Source organism: Hordeum vulgare, chromosome 6H (assembly GCF_904849725.1).
Source record: "Hordeum vulgare subsp. vulgare chromosome 6H, MorexV3_pseudomolecules_assembly, whole genome shotgun sequence".
Lineage (NCBI taxonomy): Eukaryota > Viridiplantae > Streptophyta > Magnoliopsida > Poales > Poaceae > Hordeum > Hordeum vulgare.
In genome coordinates, this window is record NC_058523.1 from 420,103,579 (window position 1) to 420,131,516 (window position 27,938).

The 27,938-nt window shown below is 44.1% G+C and overlaps 1 protein-coding gene across 1 annotated transcript; it reads right to left on the bottom strand.

Annotated features, from left to right (window-relative positions):
• Window positions 1–314: 314 nt before the first annotated feature.
• On the bottom strand, window positions 315–26,648 carry LOC123404579 (BEACH domain-containing protein C2-like). The gene is made up of 31 exons (XM_045098517.1): window positions 24,747–26,648; window positions 23,353–24,140; window positions 22,239–22,928; window positions 21,719–21,853; window positions 20,630–20,734; window positions 20,412–20,525; window positions 20,151–20,227; window positions 19,671–19,752; window positions 18,568–18,882; window positions 17,325–17,944; window positions 16,977–17,061; window positions 14,590–14,784; window positions 11,991–12,539; window positions 11,765–11,908; window positions 11,171–11,662; window positions 8,773–8,927; window positions 8,536–8,605; window positions 8,358–8,441; window positions 8,224–8,280; window positions 8,079–8,147; window positions 7,907–7,993; window positions 7,671–7,787; window positions 7,315–7,464; window positions 7,126–7,210; window positions 6,921–7,041; window positions 5,729–5,825; window positions 5,540–5,653; window positions 2,500–2,863; window positions 1,311–2,110; window positions 1,114–1,236; window positions 315–938 (listed from the first exon to the last, which is right to left on the bottom strand). The coding sequence occupies exons 1-31, from the start codon at window positions 26,392–26,394 to the stop codon at window positions 885–887; spliced, it is 8,586 nt and encodes a 2,861-aa protein (XP_044954452.1). The 5' UTR covers window positions 26,395–26,648; the 3' UTR covers window positions 315–884.
• Window positions 26,649–27,938: the final 1,290 nt, after the last annotated feature.

The window sequence follows — 27,938 nt, forward strand, 5'->3', positions numbered from 1 at the left end:
ATCCAGAACTTATATGAGGAGTTAAATGAGGAGAGAGAGGGCTAATGCACATTTTAGTAGGGATACCCCTGACTAAAAGATTTTAGCCTCAAGACTAGTTTTAGCCTCTCTTTAGTTAGGGGTGCTTGAAACTTTAGCCTCTTAAAGAGACTAGTTTTAATCAGGCTAGTATTAGTCTCTTGAATCCAAGCACCCTCTCATCCGCGTGCTTCGTTTTCCATTCATAGCAGCTTGCTACGTAAAACATAAAACAAATTCAGTAGTCTAGTCGTTCAAATGACAAGCTGAAAAGGTACGTGGGTGGGCCATGTATGTAAAATAAGACGTGGACAGCTGGGTTTGAGAGCTCATCACGTCGCCCTTTTTAAAGGAAAAAAGAAATCATCACGTCGCTGTCTAACCACTAGATACGTCCGATCTCGTAGGATCGAACGGATGATTAGACTAATTTCCTTTTGAAAATCAGCCGGATGACAGGTAGTACCGGCCATTTTGTACAGAGTAGGCAGTCGGCCTGGCGTCCACGTAGGCACACCGTATTACACATCCGAGACAAGTACCCAGAGCAGAGAATTAGTAACATTCAGGTATTTGCTTCTGAATCCCTTGGCCGCAACACAAAGACGGTCCCAGATCTTCTCCACGGTATGGCGTGTTTCACCACGTGCGAGAACAGCAAGGTCCATATATACAACCAAAAGCGAAGTCATCTGTACCGATTCACCGTGACGCAAAAGCGGGCTCATGTTGCAGCTCCTCTGTTTTCTGTACAGATGCCCTTTTTGTGCCATCTTCCCCAAACATCCTATGTATCTTTCACTGCAAAATTCGCTGGAGCTTCGGTGAGCAAAATAATGTCAGTCAGCGGTGGTTCTCTCACATGACTACAAAAGCCCGTCACCTTCGTGCAACATCTGATCAGCTATTTTAGAACTTAACTGCAATGTTCAGACAAGTTAATGTGAAAATTAGTTGCAAAGATGGTCATTCTATGTGCAACTAAGCCCTGAAAATACGAATACATGCTGATGAAGAGATAATCGATAGAACATCTGTCAATCAAGCCTTGAAGACAGCTAGTGAAGATAAATATAGCACACACAGAATACTTACAGAAGGATTTGTGAAGACTATCAGCTGCTTATCAGCTGTTGAGGCAACAAGGGTAGTGTTATCTTCATTTAGAGCAACAGCTGTGACGTCTTGTCCTTCTCCTAGCTTCAGCGTATGAATTACCTGACAGGATACCCCTTATTCGTCAGAGTTTTGCTCATAGGACTTAAGTTCAAAAGTTTTCTCTTAGTGCTCACCTCAAGTTTGTGCAGATCAATGAAGCAGATCGAAGGCACATGAACATATAGCCTGGTCTCCTTTGACTCTGGTACATCCTCATCATCGTTGCAGTTCTCAATCATATGATCTTCATCAGTACTAGTGTCACGAGTGCAATTGCTAGATAAGCATGCTGCAATCAAAGCAAACTGGCCATCCCTAGAAACCTCAATGCAACTAACACGCCCGGAGAAAGGTGACAGAACAGAGGTAGACATAGGGATTCCATTAACGGTGAAGGTGGATAGTCTCTTCTCTGATTCATTCCAAATCAATACAATTCCTTGAGAAGATAAGCATATCAAATGTGCCTCTCCCACGTCCAGCTTCCTTATGAGCCGACCTGTCCTCAAAGAATGTAGGAGAAGGGCACCAGATGTATGTGAAGAGGAAGCAACAAGTCCCAAGTCAGAACTAACAGAACAGCAAGTTACTTCTCCAAGATGCCCTCTTAGAACATGCATAGGACCTTCGATTCGCCGCTTCCTGGAGGTTTCCAAAGTTCTGATTGTACTGCTACCACTACTACTACTATTGGCTAAAGGACTACTTGGTGTTGTTGGTGAAGGTGGAGGTTCTGGAGCATTTTTCCAATGTGAAGAGCTCATCTGGTGTATCCTCCATAATATAACTGTTGTGTCACGAGACCCTGTGACAAAGTAATTGTTATCTGGAGATAGTGCGAGACAGGTCACAGGAGCAATATGCCCAGATGCAGTTTCAATGGTCCTTGCTCCATCTGGGGAGATCAACTTCACAGAATTATCTGCATGCCCACCTACAGTCAAAGAAAAACAGGGACATTAGAAATAATGCAGGAATGGAGCAGTCTGACAATATTTCATATCATAAAGACGACTATTTGACGTAAAATGATAGCATAAGAGCAACATACTTCAACATAATACATTTTTTTCAGGAACTAATAAGGAAACTAGTTTTTGACACCAGATATCATGCAGATACTTCAACATAATAAGAGCAACATACTTCAACATAATACATTGTAATGTGTCACTCTGGATATCAGGAATCATCCAGAAAAGAACTAGGAGGGCTCAGTACAAAATATCCGCAAAGAAGACTAGTTTTCAGACAAGTATCAATTAGTGGAAAAAACGAGAGCTTTTAGAAAAGGAGAAAATAAGGTTAGAATACAATAATTACCAGTTATAACCTCTTTGTCGCATGTGACGGCAACAGTTGATGAAGTTTGGATTGCAGAAGCAGCAAAAGCTACAGCCCTCGGGAAATGGTAGTCTTCTGCAGAAGCAGGTCCTTTGAAGATGCGCCTTATTGCGCTGCCGCTTGAATTTATGGCATTTTTTCCATGATGAAAGAGAAAAGGTGTCTCTAAGCCATCTGGGGCGTTTGGCTGCCAATGGTGCACTGCCACATGTGCTGCAGGCACATTTGCATCTACGACTACAATACAGTCATTCGATACAAGCATTGCACTAGCAGGAACATTACACTGGTCTGGATTAGGAAGTAAATAAGATCTGACTTCACTTGGGTTCCGGAATATTGTCTGCACAAAAAACAAAACAAAAAATAACAATCTAGTAATTAAGTCAGGAGAGAAGAGAAAGTATCCAGTGCCACAAGCACTTGGAAGGTCCCATAATTGGAAAACTGTTTAAGTCATGAAAAGTTCTGATTTTTAATGACACGCAAAACCAATTATCATGTTACACAATGTTGACAGATATAAATTTGATCCGCACAGTGAGAAACAAAAGATACAGTGTCAGTCAGGAAAAAAATGGTTTTTTTTTTCCATGGGTTGCCTTGTACTTGAAGATCCTCATGGTGGATAACCTAACCAAAAGGGGATGACTGCACGAAGCACAGTGTCGACTATATTTAAGCTAGCCGGAGACTATAAACCATCTCCACAAAAATGCCCTTCCACTGTGCAGATTTGGAACAAACCGTGGCTCTTTCCGCAATATCGAGATGAATATTAGTGGGATGAATGAGAGACTCGTACTGGAGCCAAGAGATAGGTGGCAAGTTCAGGGGCATCCAAATGTATATTACATGGGATGTTTTGAAGGAGAGGAATACAAAAATCCCGAAACAAATGGTTGCACCTGCAAGAGGTGGCCTTAGAATAGTAACATGCTTAAAAGGAAAAGGTAGTGGCTGGAGTTGAGTTGCTCTCACAGTTACATGGACCGAGGATGAGGAGTAACATGCAACACTGAAGTCAGTTTTCCATGTTTTAATTGGAGTACTATATGAATTTTTCTCAAGCGCAAGTACTATAGAACTTGTAATATGATTTTGTGATTGATATTTGTGTAAAGGAGAGTGAGAGCTCTACCATTGAACTGGACGACTCCTTTGATGATACTAGCAGGCGTTTTGTGCGGCGAATCCAGGAGTCGGAGGTCAAGGAGGCTTAAAAAGGATGAAAGGAGGCAAGACGATGGGCCCATACTGTATCCCATTGAGGTGTGGAGAGGCCTTGGGGGCATAGCGATGGTATGGCTAACCAAGCTTTTCAAGCTCAATTTTCGGGCAAACAAGATGCCAAAATAATGGAGATAGAGTATATTAGTACTCCCTCCGTCCCAAAATAAGTGTCTCAAGCTTAGTACAACTTTGTACTAGAGCTAGTACAAAGTTAAGACACTTATTTTGAAACGGAGGGAGTACCAATCTTCAAGAACAAGGGGGATGTTCAGAGTTGTACTGATTACCATGGAATTAAGCTGATGAGCCATAAAAAGAAGCTATGGGAGAGTCATTGAGCACCACTTAAGAAGAATGACAAGCGTGACCAAAAATCAGTTTGGTTTCATGCCTGCGAGGTTGACCATGGAAGCCATTTTCTTGGTACGACGACTTATGGAGAGATAGAGGAAGCAAAAGAAGGACCTGCATATGGTGTTCATTGACTTGAAGAAGGCCTTTGATAAGATACCGCGGAATGCGACAAGTGTTCGAACAAGTAATGGCGACACTGATGACTTCCCGATTAAAATAGGACTCCACCAAGGGTCAGCTTTGAGCCCATATCTTTTTGCCTTGGTGATGGATGAGGTCACAAGGGATACACAAGGAGATATCCCATGGTGTATGCTCTTTGCGGACGATGTGGTGCTAGTTGATGATAGTCGTACGGGGGTCAACAGGAAGTTAGAGCTATGAAGACAAACCTTGAAATCGAAAGGTTTTAGACTTAGTAGAACTAAAACCAAGTACACGAGGTGTTGTTTGGGTACTACTAGGAACGAGGAGGAGGAGGTTTGCCTTGATGGGCAGGTGATGCCTCAGAAGGACACCTTTCGATATTTGGGGTCAATGCTGCAGAAGGATGGGGATATCGATGAAGATGTGAAACATCGAATTAAAGCCGGATGGATGAAGTGGCGCCAAGCTTCTGACATTTTCTGTCACAAGAGAGTGCCACAAAAGCTAAAAGGCAAGTTCTATAGGACGACGGTTCGACCCGCAATGTTGTATGGCACTAAGTGTTGGCCGACTAAAAAACGACATGTGCAACAGTTAGGTGTGGCGGAGATGCGCATGTTGATATGAATGTGTGGCCTAGTCACACAGAGAAGGACCGAGTCGGAAATGATGATATACGAGATAGACTTGGGGTAGTGCCGATTGTAGAGAAGCTTGTCCAACATCGCATGAGATGGTTTGGGCATATTCAGCGCAGGCCTCTAGAAGCCTCAGTGCATAGCGGACGGCTAAAGCATGCTGATAATGTCAAAAAAGCGGGGTAGACCGAACTTGACATGGGAGGAGTACGTAAAGAGAGATCTGAAGGATTGGAGTATCACCAAAGAACTAGCCATGGACAGGGTTGCGTGGAAACTTGCAATCCATGTGTCAGAACCATGAGTTGGTCGCGAGATCTTATGGGTTTCACCTCTAGCCTACCCCAACTTGTTTGGGACTAAAGGCTTTGTTGTTGTTGTTGTCGACTTATGATTGTTGTTGTTGTTGTTGTATTTTTCTATAGGAAACATGAAGATGGTTCTATCCCTAGTCTATAAACTCTTGAATGGTGCGTCATTATGAACCTTGAATAAGTTATCACATTATTAATCAGCACGGGTGTGATTTACTCGTGAAACTCATACTTTATGATGATTATTCTGAACTATGCATGGTCTTTGTACTTGGAACAGTTACAATTACAGAGGCATCAATAAATCACCAATTTTGTACTTGTAAAAATTACCTGCAGCTGTAAGATATCTACCAATGGCCTTCTCTGTATATGTGGAACTATCAGCAACTGAGATGGCGTCTGTCCAAAATTTACTATTTGATCTTGTGTAGCTTGACGTTGCACCTTCAGTATTTTCAGCAAAATGTTAACAGCTAGAAAGTTACTGAGATGATCTAAAAGGTTGGATGCAAAACTTACTGGATCAGCAATTTTATCAATATCTACTGTCCCCTCGTATGTAGCATAGGGAAAAACATTGTTAGCCATCACTGCTTCTTTACCTCTTTGTTTATATCTGATTAGAGAAAGTATTACATGATAAAAGGGTTTAACACATAGATGAATAATTAATGACATTAATACAAGCCTCTAAGGCCAACAAACTAAATATGTAACATAATAATCACTGAATATTTTTCCTATGATGTGCCTGTTTAAAATAAATCCATGGAATATTGCTTGTGATCTATGGATACCAGAATCAGAAATTTTGCATCCATCCTTTTAACATAAGAAATTTTACACTAAAATAACCACAAAAAAATGGCAACAGCAAGATGTCCTTTGTTGGGATTGGGTTCAACACATTTGTCTTTGCGTACATCAACTGATTCAGCCATTCATTTGCTACATGGTTCAAACGGTATTTCCAAGTTTACACAAGTTATCTGTATGATTGTTACATTCAATGATGTAGGATCAGTCAAAATTGGGCTACATACGGGATGCACCAATCCAGTACAAAGCTGGCCTTTTGATAAGGATCCAGTTCCAATGAGGGGAGAACCAGCGGTTACTGTATCGACTTTTTTTTCATTACAGTATCTATTGGAAATAAATTCTCCAGCATTTGAAGGTACCCCAGAGAATCAAATCCTTCCATTCGCTCAAATGAGGTAATACTTGATAGGCGCATTTCTTCACATCATACTTACTCTACTGTCAAATGGAATAGCTAATAGCCTTATCAAATACTCCCTCCTTTCCAAAATATTAGGTGCCCTTGACTTCTCTAGTTCATCACACAACTTGACTAAGATTTCCGTTTATTGTATGTCTATAATATTAGTATGAAGACATATGAAATAAAATTGTTTTGCAAGACAAATACGACGATACCATTTATACATGTGCATTCACGTACTTTGGTACTCGTATACATTAATGGTCAAAGTCATACATCAAAGACCGTGCAAAGTCAAGCGCGCCTTACATTTTGGGAAGGAGGGAGTAGTAGTATTCGTTCACATCATACTTACCCTAATGCTGAAAGAATGTACAGGATATGGATGACATTTGGCAAATGTGAATGGGACCAACGAATATGATTTAGTGAAATAAAGCAGTGATATCATGACATGACAACAGAGATAGAACAATACTAACGTACCCAAATATTAGATCAATCCATTCATGCAAATGAGCGGAGACATGATCACTCTCAAGAGCTTTCCGATGTTTATGTATAAAATCAACAGGGTTCTCGGCCCAAGGAGGTAATTCTACAGAGCCTGCAGTGACACTAAAAGTTAAGGTGGGGTTGCCACGTCTGCTGAGTGACACTCAGTTCTCTTATAAGACTGAAGCAAACTTACCTAGCCTTTTAGCAAGTTCATTTGTCCCCATGTCAACAGAATTCACATTAGTGAATACCTCAGGAAGGTAAAACATCTCTGGAACCTAAAGAAATAGTTGCACCATTAGATTCCAACAAAGATTCTGATAAGACTTCTAAACTAGCAACACGGAGATGTGTCGATAGCACATTTTTCAACAGAACTTACTAGCTCTTTTACATCATTCAGGTCTTCAAGGACACTATTCCATGTTCTGGTGATATCAGAGAGCATGTGATTATCATCACCAAACTTGCCACCCCGCAGCTCGATAGAGAGGATAGTGAAAGGTTCTATCCTGGCAAGATAATACAATACCTGCAGTAGAGATTTATATCAATGCACCATCATTGCAATCAAGGTATGGCCACACTAATCAACTACAGAAGGGATTGTCACTGAAATGCAGCGAGGAAACGGTTGATATTATGAAATTACTTCATAAGTACATCTTAGCCCAAACAAAAGGCACAACAGAGAAGCAAAATGCTGAATAAAAGCATGCAAGATCTAAAAATACGCACCGTGCCAGGACTAGAGTAATGTGAACCGTAGTGACATTTTGGGATGATTGGATCCTTGAAACTAGAGTAATGGTCTTGGAATTTCTTCAGCCGTGCAGGATTTAGAGCACCAATTGGCTTCATTGAAAAGAATCGAGTACCATCACCCGTGTAAGTGTTTGGAAAAGCAGGGCAATACATAAAAAAAGGATCCAGCTTACTGTTATGAGCGGCAAGAATAGAAGCACCCGATTTACCTTTGAAAGATCTCGGTATGAGGAAGGATCTTCCACGTCCAATGTTTTGGACTGGTAATCTGATACTACCCATGGGAAGATAGGATACTGCAGAAACAGGTAGGAATCGTTAAATAGAAACAGAGGCAAGAACCTGCCAGGCTCATAAGTGAGAATTCTGAAGCAAGGATGCCTGCGAGATGTCATTGTAACTGCGCCCAGCAAGAGTGTTCAGTTCCATTAGGTAGTCAAAATTGCTAATCTGCACAAGAAAGCTATCCTTATATCCTGACTCTACTTAACATACATGACTGTCAAAATGAGTTGTGCTCAAATACCTCCCATTTGGCCCAGCGCTCCATCAATTGTGTCTGTTTAAGGATTTGCTCAGGTTTCTAAAAAAAATGATATTAGATTTAGGTAGGAGTAGATTCAAAACATTCACATTTAAAGAACTGCGTTGAACACCAACCTGTGTAGCTAGAAAAATATCATTCAAATAAGGAGGTTTGGTATGAATGATAGCCCGATAAGCATGTCGACGTGCTTCTATATCCTAGATAAATTCCATATACAACTTAAAAATGGTTATCCAGATATAGCATGCGTAAGAGTCAAATAACATAAAGTGAGTCTCATCAACTATGTACCTCAAAATCAAAGAAGAAGTTAGACCTATCTACCATAAATAATTCCAATGCACTTTGACGTAACAAATACCTGCAACAGTTAACTTTAATCAGTATGAAACATACATACATAAGCACTGAACAGGCAGTCTTAACTCTGTAGTCTACATATGCGAGAAGGGGCGCAGATGGTAGAAAATATGAAAATACCTCACTTAACAATTTAATGGGTACCAGATAATAAAAATAATTATTTACCTTCTATTATAAATCTGATGCAGTGAAGATATGAACCAACTCCGATCTTTATCTTGCTGATCATATTGGCCGCTAGTAGATGCAACATCGTCCATATAACTGTCACTGTCAGATGTATGCTCATCAACTATGAAGTTAATCCTCTTTGATGTGACCTGAGAAAAAAATATACTTGGGATCAAGATATGCATTAGCATGTTGGAGTAGGACATGAAGCCGAATAGGCAAAATAGTACAACCTAAGGATGCAAATGATAAAGTGCAAACACTCTACGCGACAGAAGCCCATCCCTCCCCCTCTCGAGGCGCTCTCGCGGAGCCCTCGGGAGGCAACCCTAGCGCCTCCCCCCGGTCCGTCCCCCTGGTTCCCCCTCCCTCGCCGCCGCCGGGGGCGCCGCCAGCCAAGTGGTGTAGGCGGCGGGGGTGGGTTTTTCCCCCTGCGCTCAGATGGCTCGTGTCGCGGGGCGCCTCCCCCCTGCCCGGCGGCGTGGGGTCCTGGCCGGCCCCTACTCCGCCTCTCCTCTCCCTCGTCATCGAGGCCCGCCGGCGCTGCTTCATCTTCTCCCCTCCTCCAGCGCCGCTCCTGGGGGCCGGGGATCTCGCGGCGTGCTCGCGGCGGATCTTGGCATCCTTGCCCAGATCCGGCGGTTGTGTTGGTCGGCGGTGGCGGGGGTGGCCGCGACCCTGTGGAGGTGGTGGTGATGCGGCTGTTGTCCGCGCTGCTCCGGCGTGGGGCGGCGGGGCTCCGGGTGGATCTGACCAGGGCGTGGAGGCACAGGTGATGTGGTGGTGGCAGGTTGACTGCGGCGGCGGTTGGATTGTTCTGGCGTCGGCTCATCCGTAGGCTGCCTGTGTCGGCCTTCGACCCCTCTCCTTGGCGCCCATTCGCTTCTCTCGTCGATGGGCTGGTCTTCTCCCATCTGTGGTCCATCGCTCGTCTCGCGCCTGGTGCCGCGGGACCGAGCTTGTCTCGCGCCCGGCGGCAGGACTGCGCTCGTTTTGCGCCCGGTGCTGCAGGACGGCTTGATGGAGGCCAGTTGTGGCCGGCCTATGGGGTCTCGGCACTGGGGGTCGACCAGGGGTGCGAAAGGCGGGGCCTTTCCGCTCATCTCTTCGGTTGGAACGGTAGTAGGTTTCGGGTGACGTGGTGTCAAGGTCTTGGATACCAGGGCGGCGGCCCTGGAGGTGGTGGCGCGGTGCTCATGGGCAGAGCCCATGCCTTGGTGTTGTCTGGTTGTCACGGCCGTGTGGACGGCGTGGTAGCCGGGGTGTGGCGTTCGGTGGTGGTGATTGTTGGCTGGGGTGAAAACCTGCTCTTTCTTCGGACGGACCGGTGGCGGTGAAGCTCGTTCCCTTCTTGAAGGCATCGTCGCGGCTCTCATTACCCGCCGTGTTGCTCCTGGGGATACTCTGATCCTCGGATCGGGCTGTGGCAGCGCTCCGGTATCGCATCCTTGCTGAAGGCGCCGTCTTGGAGCCCACGGTTCGTCATATGCGGTTTCACTTTTTCGCGGTGGCATGTTCACGTTGAAGCTCCCGGATGCTCTTAGTGTTAGGGATGGTGTTGCTGCGTTCAACGTCTATGTATCCTGCCCTGGGTGTGTGTGCGTGTGTTCTGGAGACATGGGTTTGTATCGGATGTTGTTCATCACTGCTTTATATATAAGGCGGGACGAAAGCCTTTTTCGGTAAGGATGCAAATAAGAACAAAGATAACTTGTCACTGCAATCAAGGCTGCTGAACTTGATTCAGCTAGGTGGGGACACAATTACTAAAGTTTTTTATATGCTTATTACATTAAGAGTTATTGATTCTTCATTGCACAGCTCATTTTGGATCTTGGAATATTTGAATGAATGTTATAAAGGGAGCAGGTACAATACCAAGAACACTGCTTCCATCTGTTTTTGTATCTACACAGTGATCATTTTGCGCAGTTCTCTAAACTTGAATATAAAGGATAGCTAATACTGAACACAATTCTTTTATTGTTCTCCAAAGGGGAACTTGCGGTACCAAGAACACTGTAGATTAAATTAGGGGGGATAACTGTGGGTTAGTCAATATCCCCACACCCTTGATTTACTTACAGTGGCACCGGACTTTACTAAGGACTCCTTGAGATTAGACTACGAATCAAACTATTCAGACTCATATGATGAACTTAACTAGTTAAGCTCATCAGAGAGCTGTGATTGATTAGGACCCGGTCAAGGGTTCATGGCCAAGTAACGAATTCATACTAACAATTCGTTTAATTTCAGTGTTCAAGTAATATATGGCACAATCATGAACGAGAAGGGTGGCACTAATAGAAGCTCTTTGGACTCCCTAAGAAAAAGCTATACACCAGGTATGACTATACAGGTGGAAGTACGTACATCAGCACACACTTACTTGGAAGGTTCCTCGTACGGTCTTCAATGGTCTCACCATCAACGATGGCAATTCAATTATAATTCTTTTATCTTCTTCGCCAGACCTGTAACCAGGTGCAATTACTGTGGATCGAACCAGGTTGCGGACACCGGAAAAGTCTGAACTTCTTGAATCTATTGATCCTTTAAACGGATCAGGTGGCAAGGAATTTCTTAATTGATCATCTACAGTGCTGCAAATTGTTTCCGTTTCTATGTGCTCGGCATCTTCACGTCCTCTATCCACTAACATTGCCTCAGCCACTATAATCAAAGAGCTTGTTGGGAGAGCATTTGTAGATCGAGTGTCCCCTTCCTCTGTGTGGCATGCATTGGATTCTACACCATCACAAAGAAGCATCTGCTCCTCAAAATTAACAGCTGCACCAAAACGATCTGACCCATTGTAGTTTCTTTTCATAAATCTTCTCATCCTTGATGAACATTCAGTAAAATCTAGCTTCCAGAAAATCTGCTTAACAAGATGTAGAAAGGCACAATAAAACAATCATGCATAGTGCTTTTTAATAAGAATGCAAGAAAGCGTGAAAGAAAAGCAGGATTCGGTCCATACGCTATCAGGAGTACACAGAAGTTCTCCAAAAGGTCCATAGAGTCTATTTGTCTCTATTAAGCAATGAAGAAGACGTCGCCATGCCCGTACCCCAACAGAGGCACAACGACGGTTCAAGATATCAACCTGTGTTCGTCTCTCCATCTGCATGTCCAAAAGTTGTTAAGTGATGTATCACTCATACTAAATACCATAAGAAGAAGCGTTTTGTTCGATGTTGATATACCTCAACTCGTTGCAAGTTCCGTGCTAAGGCAAAACTTGAAACAAGAAGTGCAACATATTTGTAAGAAAGGGCAGAAAAATCTCTGCCTGACACTGACTTTGAGTCAGCAGATTGCAGACACTCCATCCAAGCAGCAGCCATAGCTTCAGTTGTGTTCCACCTCTGCGCTCGCTCAATATCGCCTGCAGACCTCCGTTGTCCAGAAGTTGCCATTGCTACAACACTAAGACCCCTTCTCAAGCCAATCCTAGCACTAAACTCAAGGTCACGAGCAGCGGAAAGGGCTGCAGCTTTCGCGGATGTTTTGTCCTTCAGTGCAGATGCAGGCAGGCCTGGTGTTGAATCAGGAGGCCTCTGGAAACTTGAAAATGTGTGTAATTTAGCTGATCTACGCTCAAGCAATGAGGTGTCACGCCTGCGCAATTTATTTGTTGGTGGTGCGATTGTTTCTGCCCCAGAGGCACCAGCGGCAATCATGGCCAATGCCATTGCAACTGGTGGAGAGGCAAAAGCAGCAGCCCAGTCAGGTGATATCATTGAAACAGCAGCCTGAATTCAGAAGACACAGAATAAAATCCCACTGTAAACACATAAAACTTTGCACAAAAACAGTAATGAGATATTTATCCGAGAGGAGCAACTAAAGTCGCATAACAAATATCAAGGCCTTCCTCAGAAGTAATGTCTAGATAGAAGTGATTATGCTAAACATCCAAATCACTATTCAAAACAATTTCTCAAACATGAAATGAAAGTACAAATTCATAGTTCTATTTGCAGAAGAAGCATTTTTCTTAGAAAGCTATTTTTAGAAAGTATTAGTATTAGTCTAGGAGTCCTTATTAGTCTATTAGTATTAGTCTAGTAGTCCTTATTAGTCTATGTTTACTTTCCTTGTACCTCAAGTCATGTGTAATATATATATATATATATGCCCCTTGGGCCTTCAATATAGATAAGTTGCTTTTGTAACATGGTATTAGAGCCTAGGTTTAGGTCTCGGGAGGCTGCAACTCGTCCTTACGATCCAACTTTTTTTTTCTTCCTCTCGATCGATCTGTTCTGGGTCGATCTCGTCTCCTCGTGTCACCTGTTCGCCAGATCCAGCTCGATGCTGCCCGCAGGTCCCGTTCTCCCGCGGGCTCCCGATCCAGCTCGAAGCTGCCCGCAGGTCCCGTTCTCCCGTCCTCCCGCAGGCTCCCGGCCTCGCTCCCGCAGGTCCCGTTCCCGCAGGTACCGGCGCCGCTGCAAATCAACTGCCCCGCTGCAGATTTTACCCGGCCTCCGATCCCATCGTCGTGCGGTCGTGCCCCACAGCAGGTCTCCCATCTGGATCAATGCTCCTGTCTGCTGGATCCCGTCGGTGTACGCCTTGCCTCCATCTGGTTTGGGCCGCCTGGCGATCTTTCGTCCAGATCGGGCAGAGCCACCGAAGGTCAAGGTCTCCAGATCACGCAAGCTGATGTTTCTTCGTTCGCCTGTCAGGCTGCAGCCGATTCGCTGGAGGTTCCCAGATCATGATCTGGTGAACTGCTTGTTGTGATGTCGCTGCTTCCGTTTGGATGCCCGCTACTCAGGTTGCTGCTCCTAAATCTGGAGGACGCCTCTCCTGGTCCGATCGAAGTGGGCGGCTGCTCCCTGCCTGCTCACCCGCTTGCTCCTCATGCGTGCTCCCTGCCTGCTCACCTGCTTGCTCCTCATACGTGCTCAGATGCACGCCATGCTGCCTGCTGGTACTAGCTACAACAACATGGTGTACGCTACCTATTGCTAGCTGCTTACGAGCTGCTACCGCTAGCTACTTCCTGCTACTACTCCATTGCATCTAGTTTACTATGCGCTTTCTAGTTTTCTTTGCTTTCTGCTGCGTCCACCAAATCCGTTGATGTTTTGTGTTATCATGCCATGCGAGTCCACCATACCTTTGTCCGTCGGCCTTTTCTTCGGTCCTGATCCTTTTTATACAACTTTTGTGGCCTATTTGCCCTTGTTTTCTATAGGATATTCTGAACTTCTTTTGCATTGTCAATCTATGTTCATCGTGCCTTAACCGTCGAGCTTCTTTTGCCGTCGGTTGTCGTGGACTATGATTTTCCGCGCAATGTTTTATTCTCTTGATGTGCCATCTTCTTTTGACAACCCATCTTCTCTTGATACTTATCTTGTATCTTTAAGTGATGCGGTGTCTACCTCTGATGTGCCATCTCTTCGTTATCTCCTTCGGCGACTCAACAAGTTTTGAAGACTCTTCATGCTACGACGACACTCTCAAGACGCGGATTTGGATTATCATTTTTTTTAGTATTACACTTCTTCAAATGCAATGCTATTGCATACGCTTTGCATTTGAGGGGGGTGTTAGGAAGTATTAGTATTAGTCTAGGAGTCCTTATTAATCTATTAGTATTAGTCTAGGAGTCCTTATTAGTCTATGTTTCCTTCCTTGCACCTCAAGTCATGTGTAATATATATATGCCCCTTGGGCCTTCAATATAGATAAGTTGCTTTTGTAACAGCTATACAATTATAGAGCTCAGCAGAAGCACCAGATAACTTCAGTTGTTAGCTATCTTATGGCCTATTTAAAATCAACTGTTACCTCAACAGGTGAAGCATCTGCAGCCGAAGCACAATCATCAACAAGTAGTGGATTTTCTCCATCCGGAGATGCAAGCTCGTGAATAGTAGCCAAAACAGAGCGATATCTTTTCAGGACAGCTGCATATGGTGGCATCAACAATCCAAGATATTTTTTCCTTAAAGGCTTTCTGTCGCTACTTACAGCATGCCATACCTGTTAGGATAACATAAGCTTCATGAAAACACATAATATATAAAACGTTGTTCGATTTATATACTAAAAACAAACAACATAAACAAACAGGAAGCAGCAGCATAGAGTTATAAATTTTCCTAAGTTGGGCCTTAAAAGTAGCAGCACTCTTAGGAAGCAGCAGCATGGAGTTAAGCAATTTCCCTAGGTTAGGTCTTAAAAGTAGTAATGTCCACGAAAAAGATCTTGAAAGTAGTGTGTTTCCTTGTTTTCACACAAAAAAAGTGTCCCGCGATTTTAAGGCCTACCAGAAAATTCTAATTGAACGTTCTACAGTGTCATCTAGTGGTGATATCTCTGAGAGCAACTTGTACAAGATTACCTATTTAGGAGTGTTTTCATACAAGTTGTTCCCTGATATCTCTTGGTATGGACTACAGGTTTATCTTTGATCATCAAGGCACTAAATGGGTCTTGGTAGTCGGTCTCTTCTGGCATGCTCGAGGGGTCGCCGTGCCTTGCTTCGTCTTCCTGAAGTTGGAGCTGCTGAGGAGGAACACTTGCGGTGACGATGACACGAGACAGGTGTTCAGCTCTGGTCCTGGCTCGACGCAAGCCCAACGCTATTCCCCTGCAATGCTCGTCGACAGAGTCGGAGCTGCCTGGTCTCCGGCGCGTGTGGCTGACTGTTTGGCATCGGCCGGCGCAGGCCTCAACGCTTGTCTGTGGTGAGGGCTTCTTCGGTGGTCGTCGATGGCGGAGTCGGAGTCGCCCTCTCGGAGGCGTGATGGCGATGACGCCGGACTGCAACCTCGACGATGCTTTTCTACTCGGCGGCATGTGCGCGTTCTTGTGCGGACGGTCCCTTGCGGTCATGATGTAACGGTTTTCGTGTGGTTTTTCATTAATTAATTGGGCAATTCTCTTCAAGCTTTTTTACTGAATCAGATCCTAAGGGACCGCATTTCAAAAAAAGGCACTAAATGAGTGAAGGGAATTTCCTTTTTAAAACTAGCTTAGTACCCTATCGTTCATGGCACTTCTAGAAACAATGATGCAAAGATAAAGGTATCCAATTTGCACTTGGATTCATATTTGTGTGGTTTTCCGCTGTTTATCGCCACATAACCTTCTACTTCCTGTAGATAAGTGTGACACTTTCTAGGACATCATCTATTTGGAATGGAAGTAGTACTTGTGGGATAGCAAACAAAGTTCTTTTCAAGCAGCCAGTGCGCATGCTTAAACAGCTGCTCTCTTGCATGCCCATGATACGGATGCATGGCTGGTAAGGGCATGGACTATGGGGGCAGCAGCATTGCCTCCACGTAGGATTAAGTAGATGAAACACTAGTTTCGTTTACCATCTTCTTCCTCTAAACCAATAGCTGCACATGTCCTGTGCTTTGCCCTATGCTTTTCTCTCATTTTCTTCTCCTTTTTGGTTGAAGTACCAGCCTCCTCTGCAAGAGACCACTCGGCTCTGAAAGAAGCACCCTTTTTCTCTCTCCTCTTGCATCCGACGTGGACCTATGGGGCAGCACTCCAGCATGGAGCGTTGGCCATGCCCTAAGGCAGACAAGCTGCGGTTGTCATTGGAGGAGATGAGTGAGGTTCAAAATGGTTCAAATCGTGCATGTCAGTGTTGGGGATCCCGCAGCTACAGATCACGTTGGTGTGCAGCCTCCCCACAACGTGGCACCTCCACTCGAACGCACTCGAGCACTGCATCACAGCGTTCGTCCTCCATGTGCTCAGAGTGGCACGTGAAGGGAGTGTTTTGGATGAATTGGGCAGATCATTGTCGCGAGCCATGGGGAAGATAGGAGGGAGAAGATCAGTTGCATCCATGAGATGTGTTTCCTAGAAGTAGAAGGTAATGTGACAATGTACTGTGGGAACCATGCTTATTTGGATACACATCAGCAAAATGACAACCTGTTTGGAAAAGGAGTATTTCTTGGTAAGGTTTCAGCATTTAGTTTAAATTTGATTTAAAAACCAAAATTTTACCAAGAAACAAGAAATGCTACTCGTCCAAATAGTTCCGAGAACCTATCCCTAAAAACAAACTCCAAAATCGTGTGAAGATAATCAGTAAAGGATAGCATGTCGTGATTCTGATGAAGTATTCAATCTGAAAGAATAGCATGGAACACTTATATGTTTTTAGATACAGATTATATTTTTCAATTAATGAAAAACAAATTTACCTCCGAATAAAGAATAGAAGACGCAACCAGAACCCTCTGTCTCTTAGATTCAGAAACTGGCACATTCAGAATGGGGCCAAGCACTCTGTAAAAAACCAGAGGTTTCTAAATATCAGTAAAGATATGTTTACAAAATATCAGTGAAGAAGCAATGGACAAAATGGTTAGTATGGATGGAGTATAAAATGAAAGGCCATTGACTACTATGGACCATGGTGTAATAATTCTGGATCAAATCCTTTTCTTGAACTATAATTTTCTTAATATTATAAGACGTGTTTGCAGTTCAATTTGAACTGCAAAAACGTCTTATATTATGGTACAGAGGTAGTAGCTGATAAGGTGTACCTCCATAGAAGTGCAGACTGAGGTTTTATGGTAGGCGAACATGAGTTACCATCAAGTTCAATCACACTTCCAGTTTGGCAGCCCAATCTTTCGGATATATCATTCTTCATGTTAATGTTTCTCATAAAGAGGTCGTCTTCCCCAGTATCATCCTCCCTCATTGAAATAAGAGTCAACCGGAGCATACAAAAAAAAGGCTGATCACTATCTAACAACTGATTAAGTGCACTCATAACACCTACACCACCGGCAGATCCCTCTCCAGAGCCAAGGCCGGCCCCAAATCCACAATCTAGTAGAAGTGTCTGCAGCATTGCAACTGATTTCTTCACTAATGGAAGTTCAATCCAGTCCCCAATAGAGTCCTTCTCTACAATAGATTTCCATGCTTCCCAACCACTTCCTCCTCCCCCAAAGGTATTAGCTTTGGATGGAATGCATACACCATACCACAGTCGGCTTCTGTACTTCCAACCTTCAGAAAGATCTGAAATACAGCTCCCATAGGATACAAATGCATGCCTGACAGTTCCATAAGGCTCCGCTGCTGCTGCTGCTGTTACGCGTTCCATCACCTCAGAAGAAATTTGCCCGTTTGTGCCAGACATCGAAGCAAGAACCTGGAATTTTTTTCACACCAATAATGATGTAAGATAGCAAGAAAAAGTTAGTATGAAATAGATGAAACTGAATGTAAGAGTGGGCTATAAAGGGAAAAAATTTAAAACAAGATATGCTACACAGTATTCTTCTGGATTATACTCATACTGGTACCGAGAAATAGTGTACACATGCTTGCCGAGTTCTAAGAAATAGTGTAACTCCTATAAAGGGTAGTGGCCTGATTGACAAGAAAGTGTACATATGGTTGTCGAGTTCCAAGAAATAGTGTAATCATTATAATGGGTAGCGGTCTTATTTTGAATCTTGAATTAAACAGAAACCACCCTTTACTACTGATTATCTTCACAAGAAGTTTTCACTAGAAACTGGATCTCTAATCATCTATCTCATATATTCCTAATCAATACAATGCCACTAATGAGTTTTAACATTTTCAGCAATCACATGATATAGCATCTCACAAATTCACAAAATTGCCCCAGAAACAAAAAAGGGAGTCAACATGTCAAAACATTGAAAGAAGATTAAAAGTTGGGCCTACATTATAAATAATATAGACATAAATTGAAATTGCGCAAATAAGATTGTGATAATATATGCCTGTTCTAGATATACATACATCAACCGGCAGTCCACCAGCATCACTGGACAAAGACTGCCTTGAGCCCCCAGCTTCTAAAGGCTCGCTACCAGTTCTGCTCAATGACCTACTGGCAGCTGATGAAGCCATCGATGCAGGAGATAAAGCACTGTCAATTAAGCAGGATGTAAAAAAATGTTGGCTGCGTGACCTCAGGTGATCTTCTACGAGCATCATCAGAACTACTGCATTCTCAGCCAAGACTACTGAGAGATCGGCAGCCTTTTCTGCATGCATTTTTGGTTCTTTAGTCTCCACTTCAACATCAAATGCCGCAGCAGTAATTCCTTCAGACTTCTGTAGCGACAAACAAGAAAAGAACATCATTTACAATATGATAAAACTGTAACCGTCTAAGTTATAAATTAGCAGACACTCTATGTGTTGTCTATAAGACTGAACTCAATTGTGCATGTTATGAAAAATGTGACCAATGTATTAAGAGTACCATAATTCATAACAAAAGTAAGGTTTGGAAACAAAAGCAAAATTATCCACATTTTCTGTTCCTTGGAATACCATTGATGACAAATATGCTTTTACAATGTATTGCAACTGCACCTATGTACAATCATACACAGAAAGTAGTGAGCCTACAAGTTTAACCATGTCACATGAGCCCAATTGATCGAGCAAGCTTAGTTTGTAGTCTAGTACTAATTTTAAGATAGTTTCAGACACCTGATTACCTTCAGGTATGTTTGATAAGTCTAATATCCTTCCAAAACAGAAGCTTAAGCCAGGGAAGGTGGGTTGGGAGCTCTGCAAGGCGCAAGGGTTTACAAGCAAGGATCCTACAGTTTCCTATGCTAATTTCATAAGTTGGCATGTTTCACTTATGACCCCAATAAACTGGATAACAGATACAGCTAATATAGGCTCCAACATATCACAGGTTTGTGCTCATTTATTCCCGAATTTTGTGTTCATTTTATATACACGCTCTTATATTATGGGACAGAGGGAGTAGAAAATAGCAATTGAGAAATATGCAAGAACCATGCGTTGCTAGTTAGTTCTGTATTTTCAAGATAATAAAGTCCAAGTCCAAGCGAATAACATTTTTAAAAAGGAGCATCTACCTGAACTCGAAGCTCCTGAACAGAAAAATCAAGCAGACTACCCAGTAATCTCCTTTTGAAAATTGGTACCGCCTCTTCACGCCTTGAAAAAAAAAGCAAAATATCACACTGATAGTACCAAGTCATAGTCAATAAGATAGTATTTTCTCTATAAAAGCATCATATTATCTATGAATCATAAAATAATTAGCCAGGGCACGACCAAGAACCTGCATTCTATTCTTGAAAAAAAATGTAATGAGGCAGTAAAGCATAAAAAGCTACAGCTAAAGAATTTCCAGTTTTAGATCATATGCAGCCCTCCATAATGTCATGCTTTAACAATCTTATGGATTCTGATGTTTTTTTATCACCTGAATACTTCTTATACTGCCTAGTAGATAGACAAAATGCATGTGGTGGCTGATACGGAAGTCATAGATAGGATACATAATTAGCAAAAAATAATGGCATGGGAGCTCCTTATTGCTTTTTGTTTACCTAATTCTTTGGTCTCCCATGCTAGACACCCCAGCCATTGAAAGCCATTCTGCACAGTGTATTGTTGCCTCCACATCCTGAAGAATTACAGCATTAAAACCTTCAAGATACAGTCAAGGGTCAAAGAGAAGTCTGGCTAGGGAAACATTCCAACCGCAAAACTACCATAATTTTTTTAGTACGATCCGTTCTCAAAAAAGAAGCTTATAATCCTACAAGGTTAATATGCAAACAGAAACACAAGAGATCAACGTCACTTGCCTTCCACCCATCTTTTTGCCACATTGAATGCTCCAGCATAATAAGTAGAAACTTGTGTATGACGTCTTCAAGCTCATATATGCTTACACCATCTGAATCTTTGTTATCACCCATCTAAATATCAACTTTACATATTAAAATAAACATAGACTACAAGTGCCACCTCTTAATGTAATTATCAATGCAAAATGTTGGATTTGCCATCACAGAAATATTACCTCATGATTAGAAATCATAACCTCCAAAATCCATTCAGGCCATTCTGCAATGGAAGTCATAGTACTTCTATTCTCAGGGTGACTGCAAACCAAAAATAGAAGATCCTGAAATAATATAGAAGGCACCATAAGTGATTAAAATGCAAGAGAAATAAAATGCACTATTCAAAGTAAAAAGAGACAAACCTGTTTTTAGCTTTGGAAAAATCAATGTTAGGCATTCACATATTTGATTGATGGGGCTTACAACACTAATTAACTAATGCAACCACTGAAGAATTGAAGGCAAAATTTAGCAGAATGATCAAGCAAATAACTCAGGGATGCGGTACAAGAACCAAAACCAAACCTCTAAATGAATCATGGAGCATGGTGTCTAGGGTGTAGACATCATTCAAAGACATTTTGGTTGTGTCCTAAAATAAAAAGGAAGTCTCAGCATATAAGTTAATATCTACCCATATCAGACGCTACTCACGAGATGTCCTCCCTACTTATACTAATTGGTCTCTCCCCAAGTTATTCTTTGATAGTTGACACCATGGCAAGCCAGCCACATCCGCACCTTTTAACTTTGGAACTGTTCGTGAACACAGTGAGAAATGAGGTAGTTATGAAAATTGGAGGCAAAGGCCATCTAATAAACCAAAATTCCCTCCCACCCATACCTAATCTGCACATGGTTTAATCATGCAAATATTCAAATATGAAAGGAAATGGTAACTGATTAAGATGGGAAGAGTAGTTGTTAAATTATATAATCAATATCCTAGAGAAACCAGTGTACAACTCCATCATGACCGAAACTCCGTCCAAGCGTTTTGCACGGCGAGCTGTCTATTTAGCCTTTAACATCACCCAGTGGTGGAGCTAGCAGAGAATCAAGAGGGGGGGGGGGGGGGGGGGGACAAAGAGAAAATATGCCATAGACTTCAAAAGGCAAGAATTATGATAATGATGTCAGAGATGTCAACCAAGAGAATACACGGAATGGAAAATGTTATATGAGCATATTATCATTGATTATATCATCATTCATCTCAAGAAAAAATAGCTAACAACTTAATCTGAATAAATCAGTAAATGTACCTGAAGAGCACGAGCTTGAAATGCTCGTGATGCATATGGAAGAGAACGTAGTAGAACTAACAAGAGCGGAATATGCTCAAAGTGATAATCAGAATCATAAAAGTTTAGATTATCATTTGCCGAAGAAATATTGATCTGCATTGAAGAATACAAGATATAAATCAGGTCTCCAGAGTAAAATTGGTTACATCTATGACATGCTAAAGTGAGCAAAACGTGAACTATTGTGAAGCACAGCTAGTTAAACTTCAAAGAAATTTTATTTGGAAGTCTTGCTTTGATAATATTCCAAATATAAGACGTTTTGGATATTTCAATATGGACTGCATACGGACTGAAATGAGTGAACAGACACACTAAAACGTGTCTATATACATCTGGTTCACAAAAAAGTCAAAACATCTTATATTTGTGAACGGGGAGAGTACAAGGCAAAACGAGAATTGCATTAACCAATCAGTGTAGTGCTGAAAACATATCACATATCCATTATCCCTACGTCAGTTAAAGAACACCATACCACTGCAGATATTAAAGACCTATATACATTTCTGGTCATAAGCCTTCTTGGGGCTGCTTGAAAGGCTTTCTGCAATGCAAAGAGCAATAAAGATACTCTGTCTTCAAACATGGTATTTCCTTCACCATTGCCAGTTGTCAGAAAACTACTTGGCAACTTTGGTTTTGCAATAAGTGAGGCAAACTTCAGGTGACCTGAGGCAACCAAAGCGCCCAAAATATGAACTATCCCAACAAGTACTCCATCACCATTATCAATATTGTATACATTATTCTGAACATTATCAGTGATACTTGGGAGGTCCATGCCACTCATATTCTTTAGGAACTGGTTTTTCAATAAGCACCATTTGCTAGTGGATTCAAGTGCAGAGTTACCATCATGAGAGGGTGACTCATGATTGTCAACTGACAGAGTCTCCTGATTGCAGTTTGCTTCACTACTAGCTGGTTTCAAGAGTGAACTACTATTAGTAGATTTTGACTGAGAACCTCCATTCCACGCAGCAGCATTTTGTGGCACACCGCAGCTGTTGAAAATATTGTTATTGCCATATTTAGCCTCCCTCTGCAAAAGAACAAGTAATGCCTCTACACCTCCACGAGAAATAAATGACTGAGCATACATGTGCGCTCTAGTACTGTTTGGGTGCACAATCAGTCTGTAGATGAGGAGTAAGACCCTAGCAACCTGCCACCAAAGCACATTGTTAAAGATCATCAGTACCATTCTTTCAATCAAGTTTCCACATCAAGAAGCTATAGAAAGGTATTAAGACTGTGACTTTGGTGCATATCCCATAGTGTAGAAAACCACAATTCAGCACTAGCACCGATTAGTTACAAAGAACAGAAAAATCAAAATATGGCAGTTTAACAAACACAAAACTAGATTCTCTTCAGTATTTACATCCAAGTATGGAGTGCTCCAGATGTAAAGTAGCATGTACAAAACTAGGCAGATTACAAAGTCAGATACGAATGGACTAGGTATTTCCATGTATGACATCATCCTGGTGAACAAGAGAGCGCTAGCCAAACTTTGAAGAGAATCTTTGTTTTCTGGCAAGGAGCATGTAATGTTGTGCTAGAGTACCATTGCCGAATCCAGTTACCTGGTTAGGTTGTGGGCAGTCAACAACGAATCCTATCAAACGACGGACTTCATCAGAAGCCATTGTGGAAGAAGCTGCTTCTATCAACAGTTCAATAACAACCAACAGCTCATCAACAAGAGCATTCACTTTCCCTAAAGGTCTCTCAGTTCCAGTCAATGTGAAGGTGTCTATTGAATCTCCTTCACGAGTTACCCAGTAACACCTTCTGCATCCATCAAGAAGCATTTGCAACGCATTTGCATCATACATGCAAGCAGATTCTGCAAAAACCATGTCTGCAAGTGAAGATAGAAGCTTTTTCTGCAGAACATAGTTGCATGAGCTCCACATCTTCAGGTCCAAGAGCAAAGTGCTAAAGAGCTGTACTTTTAGACCAGGATCGTTCATTTGAGATTGGCACAAAGATACAATTGCAGCAACAAGCTCCTCATCACTCAGTATCTCTTTCTTCCCACTTTCTAGTTTTGACAGTGTTTCCAACAAATATTGTAAAACTTGTGATAGAAGCTCTGGTCCATGGGTACGGCAAAGCTCTTGCTTATTTCCAGGATGTTGAATTGCCAGGGAAATTATTCTGAATATAGGAACAGAAAGAGAAGACGTAGCAAGAGACAGTGACACATCACCAAGTATAGGTTCCAGGTTATCCATCTCAATATTGCTCACAGTCAATGGTAGTAAAGCCATTGGACCTCCACAAGCTAATGCCCATAATGATTCTGCAGGTCGCACACGATAAGATATGTGAACCATCCCCATAACTTCTGCAGGCCTTCGGTGAGTACCTAAGATTAAACACGAGATAATATCAATAGTTATCCTTCTGAACCAACCCAAGCCACTTTTTTTAGGTACATAGTCATTATTGTATGGCATAAGCTGCTCTTCTCCTGACAAGGATGACAATTTACTGCACATGAATGATTGATGGGAACTGGGAAACAAACTCAATCCACCTTTTTTATTTATATACACATAACATTATATGACGTAATTTTGATAGCCACTAGAAATACCCTTGTCCCTGGTAATGGTTAATGGCATGTGAGCAACAATTTCTTTCAATTATTACAGGAACGATTGATGCAGAACTGGGAACAAAATTTATAAAGACAGGAATGTGCAATAATTGACAGGCCAAACAGGAAGTACAGAAAGATTTGAGTAGCCTTCACGAGGATTGTAACTTGACCGTGGTTCAACTCCCCAGGTAACACCAAAGATAAGAGTAGAATTAAGCCAAGCCATTCTGCTTGCGTGTGTTTGTGTTTTCTTTGTTAGCCTTTCAGCCTTTTGTATTCTCTGTTGGGTTTCTTATATGAATTAATTGCTGACTGTTTCTGAAAACAAAATTAAGACAAGTAAGATTGCAGTTCAACTATAGAACAAACCTGTTGAACCAGAAGGTGAAGCATCGGGGCAAAATCGACCGCTAAGTAGGCTAGGATGATAAAGAAGATGTAAGATTCCTCCAATTTCAATGTCAAGTGTATAACTATCTTCTGACATTTCCCTAATGTGATCACAGCTAGCTTTCCAAGGCAAACCAGCACCGTTGCTGAAGCTGGGAAGTGCATCTCCTCCCCTAGAAGCTAGCCGAGTCATTCTCTCTGGCCCAATCGGCTCCACGAAAATATAGATAGGCCCCATTTCTGCAAACAATGGGCATTGTCGTTGCAGACCAGTAATACTTGGTGCCGGGTTTGTCCCAATGCAGCAGAAGGCCAGCGGTTTCAAGATACGGGGGAACTCAAACGGAAAGCTCTCATGAAGCTTATCGTCAACATACAACCGTAGCTCACTCTCGACCATACCGAGCAAACCCTGCTTGCTTGTGTACTCCAAACCAATGAAGTACCAGCACTGTGGTTTGAATTCAAAGGTGAAATGGAGACAAGCCTTCTTTCCCTTTCCAGTCCCACTCTCCACGACTAGAAACTTGCCATGGAAATAAGCCTCCACACCATCATTATCAGCAGTAAGGAAGCTGAAAAGCCGAGGCATGTGCTTTGCCTCTTCTCCATGAAGTTTGTAAGCAGCCGCAGCCGCAGCCCATGCCGACGATTGCCCAGATGTTGATGCTGCTGTGTTGTGTGAGTCCGAGAATGACTCTACATATATCCATGTGGCAAACCCAAAACCGTTTGAGAATGGCCACCGGCTATCTCCAGGGGCAAGCAAGCCGGATCTCTCACCGTCGAACTCGAACGTCACTGCAGGTCCCTTCGCCTCATTGCAGCCAACAGCCTTCTCCAATGCAAGTGTCAGGGGCGTCGCCCAGCGTGTCCCAAGCGCCTTCTTGACCAAAAGGAGCCAGGAATGCAGGTCCTTAACGCTAACCGAGTGCCCTCCTAGCACCTGAATGCACTGCACGAGTGGTGTCCCGTCCCAATCCCTGCTCTGACCCATTCTTACGAACAGCTTCTCTGCGGAATCGAGGAGGATAGCAAGAAGGCCTGAAGCGGAGCACATGGTGCGGTTGCGGGTGCAGGCGCTGAGGGTGGCGAGGAGGCCGCGGGCCATACGGGTACGCGGCGACGGCTCGGTGCCGCATGGGAGGTAAGGCACCAGTTCGACAGCAATGGCGGCTGCGCGCGAGCTGGACATGATGCTGGGTTCCGTGCTGGTGCTGGTGCCGTCGCCTGCTCCCTCGTCGAGGCCGTCCACGCCGCCCATCGTGATCATCAGCACGTCCACGATGAAATGCGTGACCTCGCCGTTCTCCTCGGACACCATCTCGCGGAGGCGCTCAACCCCGCCGCCCATGATCACTGCGTCGACCGCCCGCACCACCGCATCCGGGACGTCCGAGGACACGACCGGCGCTAGGCGCCTCCGCAGCGGCGGCGGAGGCTGCGTCGGGGCCTCCGAAGGGGCCGCCGGCGAACCCGTGCCCAGCTCCACGTCCGACATCTCCCCATCGTCGACGACGTACCCGTCGCCGCCGAGCGACGCGACGTCGAAGTGCTCGACGGCGCCGTCCTCCCACGACGAGGTCGGCGACGCGTCGGACATGTCGAGCGCGTCCTGCCCCTCCATCACATCGGCTCACTCCATTGGAAAAATCGAGGAAAATTGTGAGGAATCGGCAGCAACGTGGGGAAGGATCAAACTCAATGTGGGGAAATTTTGGGGGAAAAACTTAGCAATCGGGATGTGAGGCCACGGAGAAAGTGGAGGAGTTTTGGAAAATGCTGGCGAAGGATTAGCGGTGGGGGTGGCGCAGTGCATGGCATGGCCCGAGAGGCGGAAGAAAGAGAGAAAGATGGGAAGTGGCCAAGCGGGGAAGGCGAAGAAATGGTGCCGTGGCGGGTTCATGGGTCGAGTCTGCCCTTCTTTTTACATGACCGGTCAGGCAGTTCAATTGGTTCGTGTAAGAGACCTTGCAAATTCGGCCACTCGAATGTCCGTGGACGTGTCCGGGCATATCTACGGACACTGATGAGGCGCCCCTCATTTCTTGTATTTTATATTCACGTTTTTCATATTCGAACTCTTAAAATCATACAACACATGCAACGCTATGTAGATCAATATCGAAGTTCATCGGATTGACCAAACAGAAGGAGCATAGTTCATCGAAGTTCATCGGCAAATTCTAACTACGAACTAGCTAAAACATAGGTAAAACGTAAACGGAGACGGGACAGTCGCCACTTCCTCGCCGACCCTTTGCCCTTCTGGTCACCGGCACAGCTGTAGGAGTCGGTGGTTGGTGGGGAATCGAACGAGTCATCGGACGAGGAGCCGAGGTCGTCATGGTCGTCGTCAGAGAGGATGACGAGCCCTTTTAGCCGTAGGACCCCCTGTCCTGCTCCCACTTGAGCTTGGCGAGCCGAGACGCGTCCGTCGCTGTCTCCGTCGCCTCACGCTCAAACTGCTCAATGGCAATCCGCAGTGCCTTCGCGTTCTTCTGCTGGAGCCGCCGCGCGTCCGTCTCCGCGGTTGTAAGCGACCGACGGTAGACCCATTCGAGGAGCCGTGCGTCCTCGTCGAGCTCCGCCGCTATCCCGCGGAGGCGGTGCACGGATTGCTCTGCCTCCGACCTCTTCCTTTGTCGTTGCCGCTCGCGACGGGCGGCGCGCGCCTCTGATTTCGGCATGTGTGTCCGGGCCGGTGCGGCGGGCACAAGCACCAACCGCTGCCCACGTGGGGGAGCAGCAGCCAGTGGGGCCAAGGGATGGTGCAGGAGAGGAGCGGATTGCGCATGCCACCTGCCGGAGCTACGCATGGACCGAGAGGGGAAGCAACGAGGTTGCCGATTCGGAGCTGCCTCCGGTCTCCACCTTGGATCGCTCCATGGCGATGCGGAGGGAAAGCTCATACTCCGGATCTAGGTCGTCGTCGGAGCGGCTTCCGATGCTCGACAAGTCGCCGGATTCGATCGGATTAGGTGCGGGGAGAGGAGAGTGAGTGAGCTAGGGTTTCGAAGCGATGAGTTGGATGCGACTTTTTGTGGGACAGTCATGGGGTCGTGGGTGGGTCGGGCCTGTCAGGCGGGCGTGCTCGGGCGCGCCCGAGCTGTTGGGGAACGTTTCATGGGAAACAAAAATTTTCCTACGAATCGACATATCCATGGGAAA

Bases quoted from the DNA above. Each gene is read 5' to 3' on its own strand.
- LOC123404579 (XM_045098517.1), bottom strand. From the start codon at position 26,394: ATGGAGGGGCAGGACGCGCTCGACATGTCCGACGCGTCGCCGACCTCG. The intron at 22,929-23,352 runs GTAACTGGATTC...CTTTGGTGGCAG, and splicing joins ACTGCCCACAACCTAACCAG to GTTGCTAGGGTCTTACTCCT. The intron at 20,526-20,629 runs GTAATATTTCTG...GTTGATATTTAG, and splicing joins TTATGATTTCTAATCATGAG to ATGGGTGATAACAAAGATTC.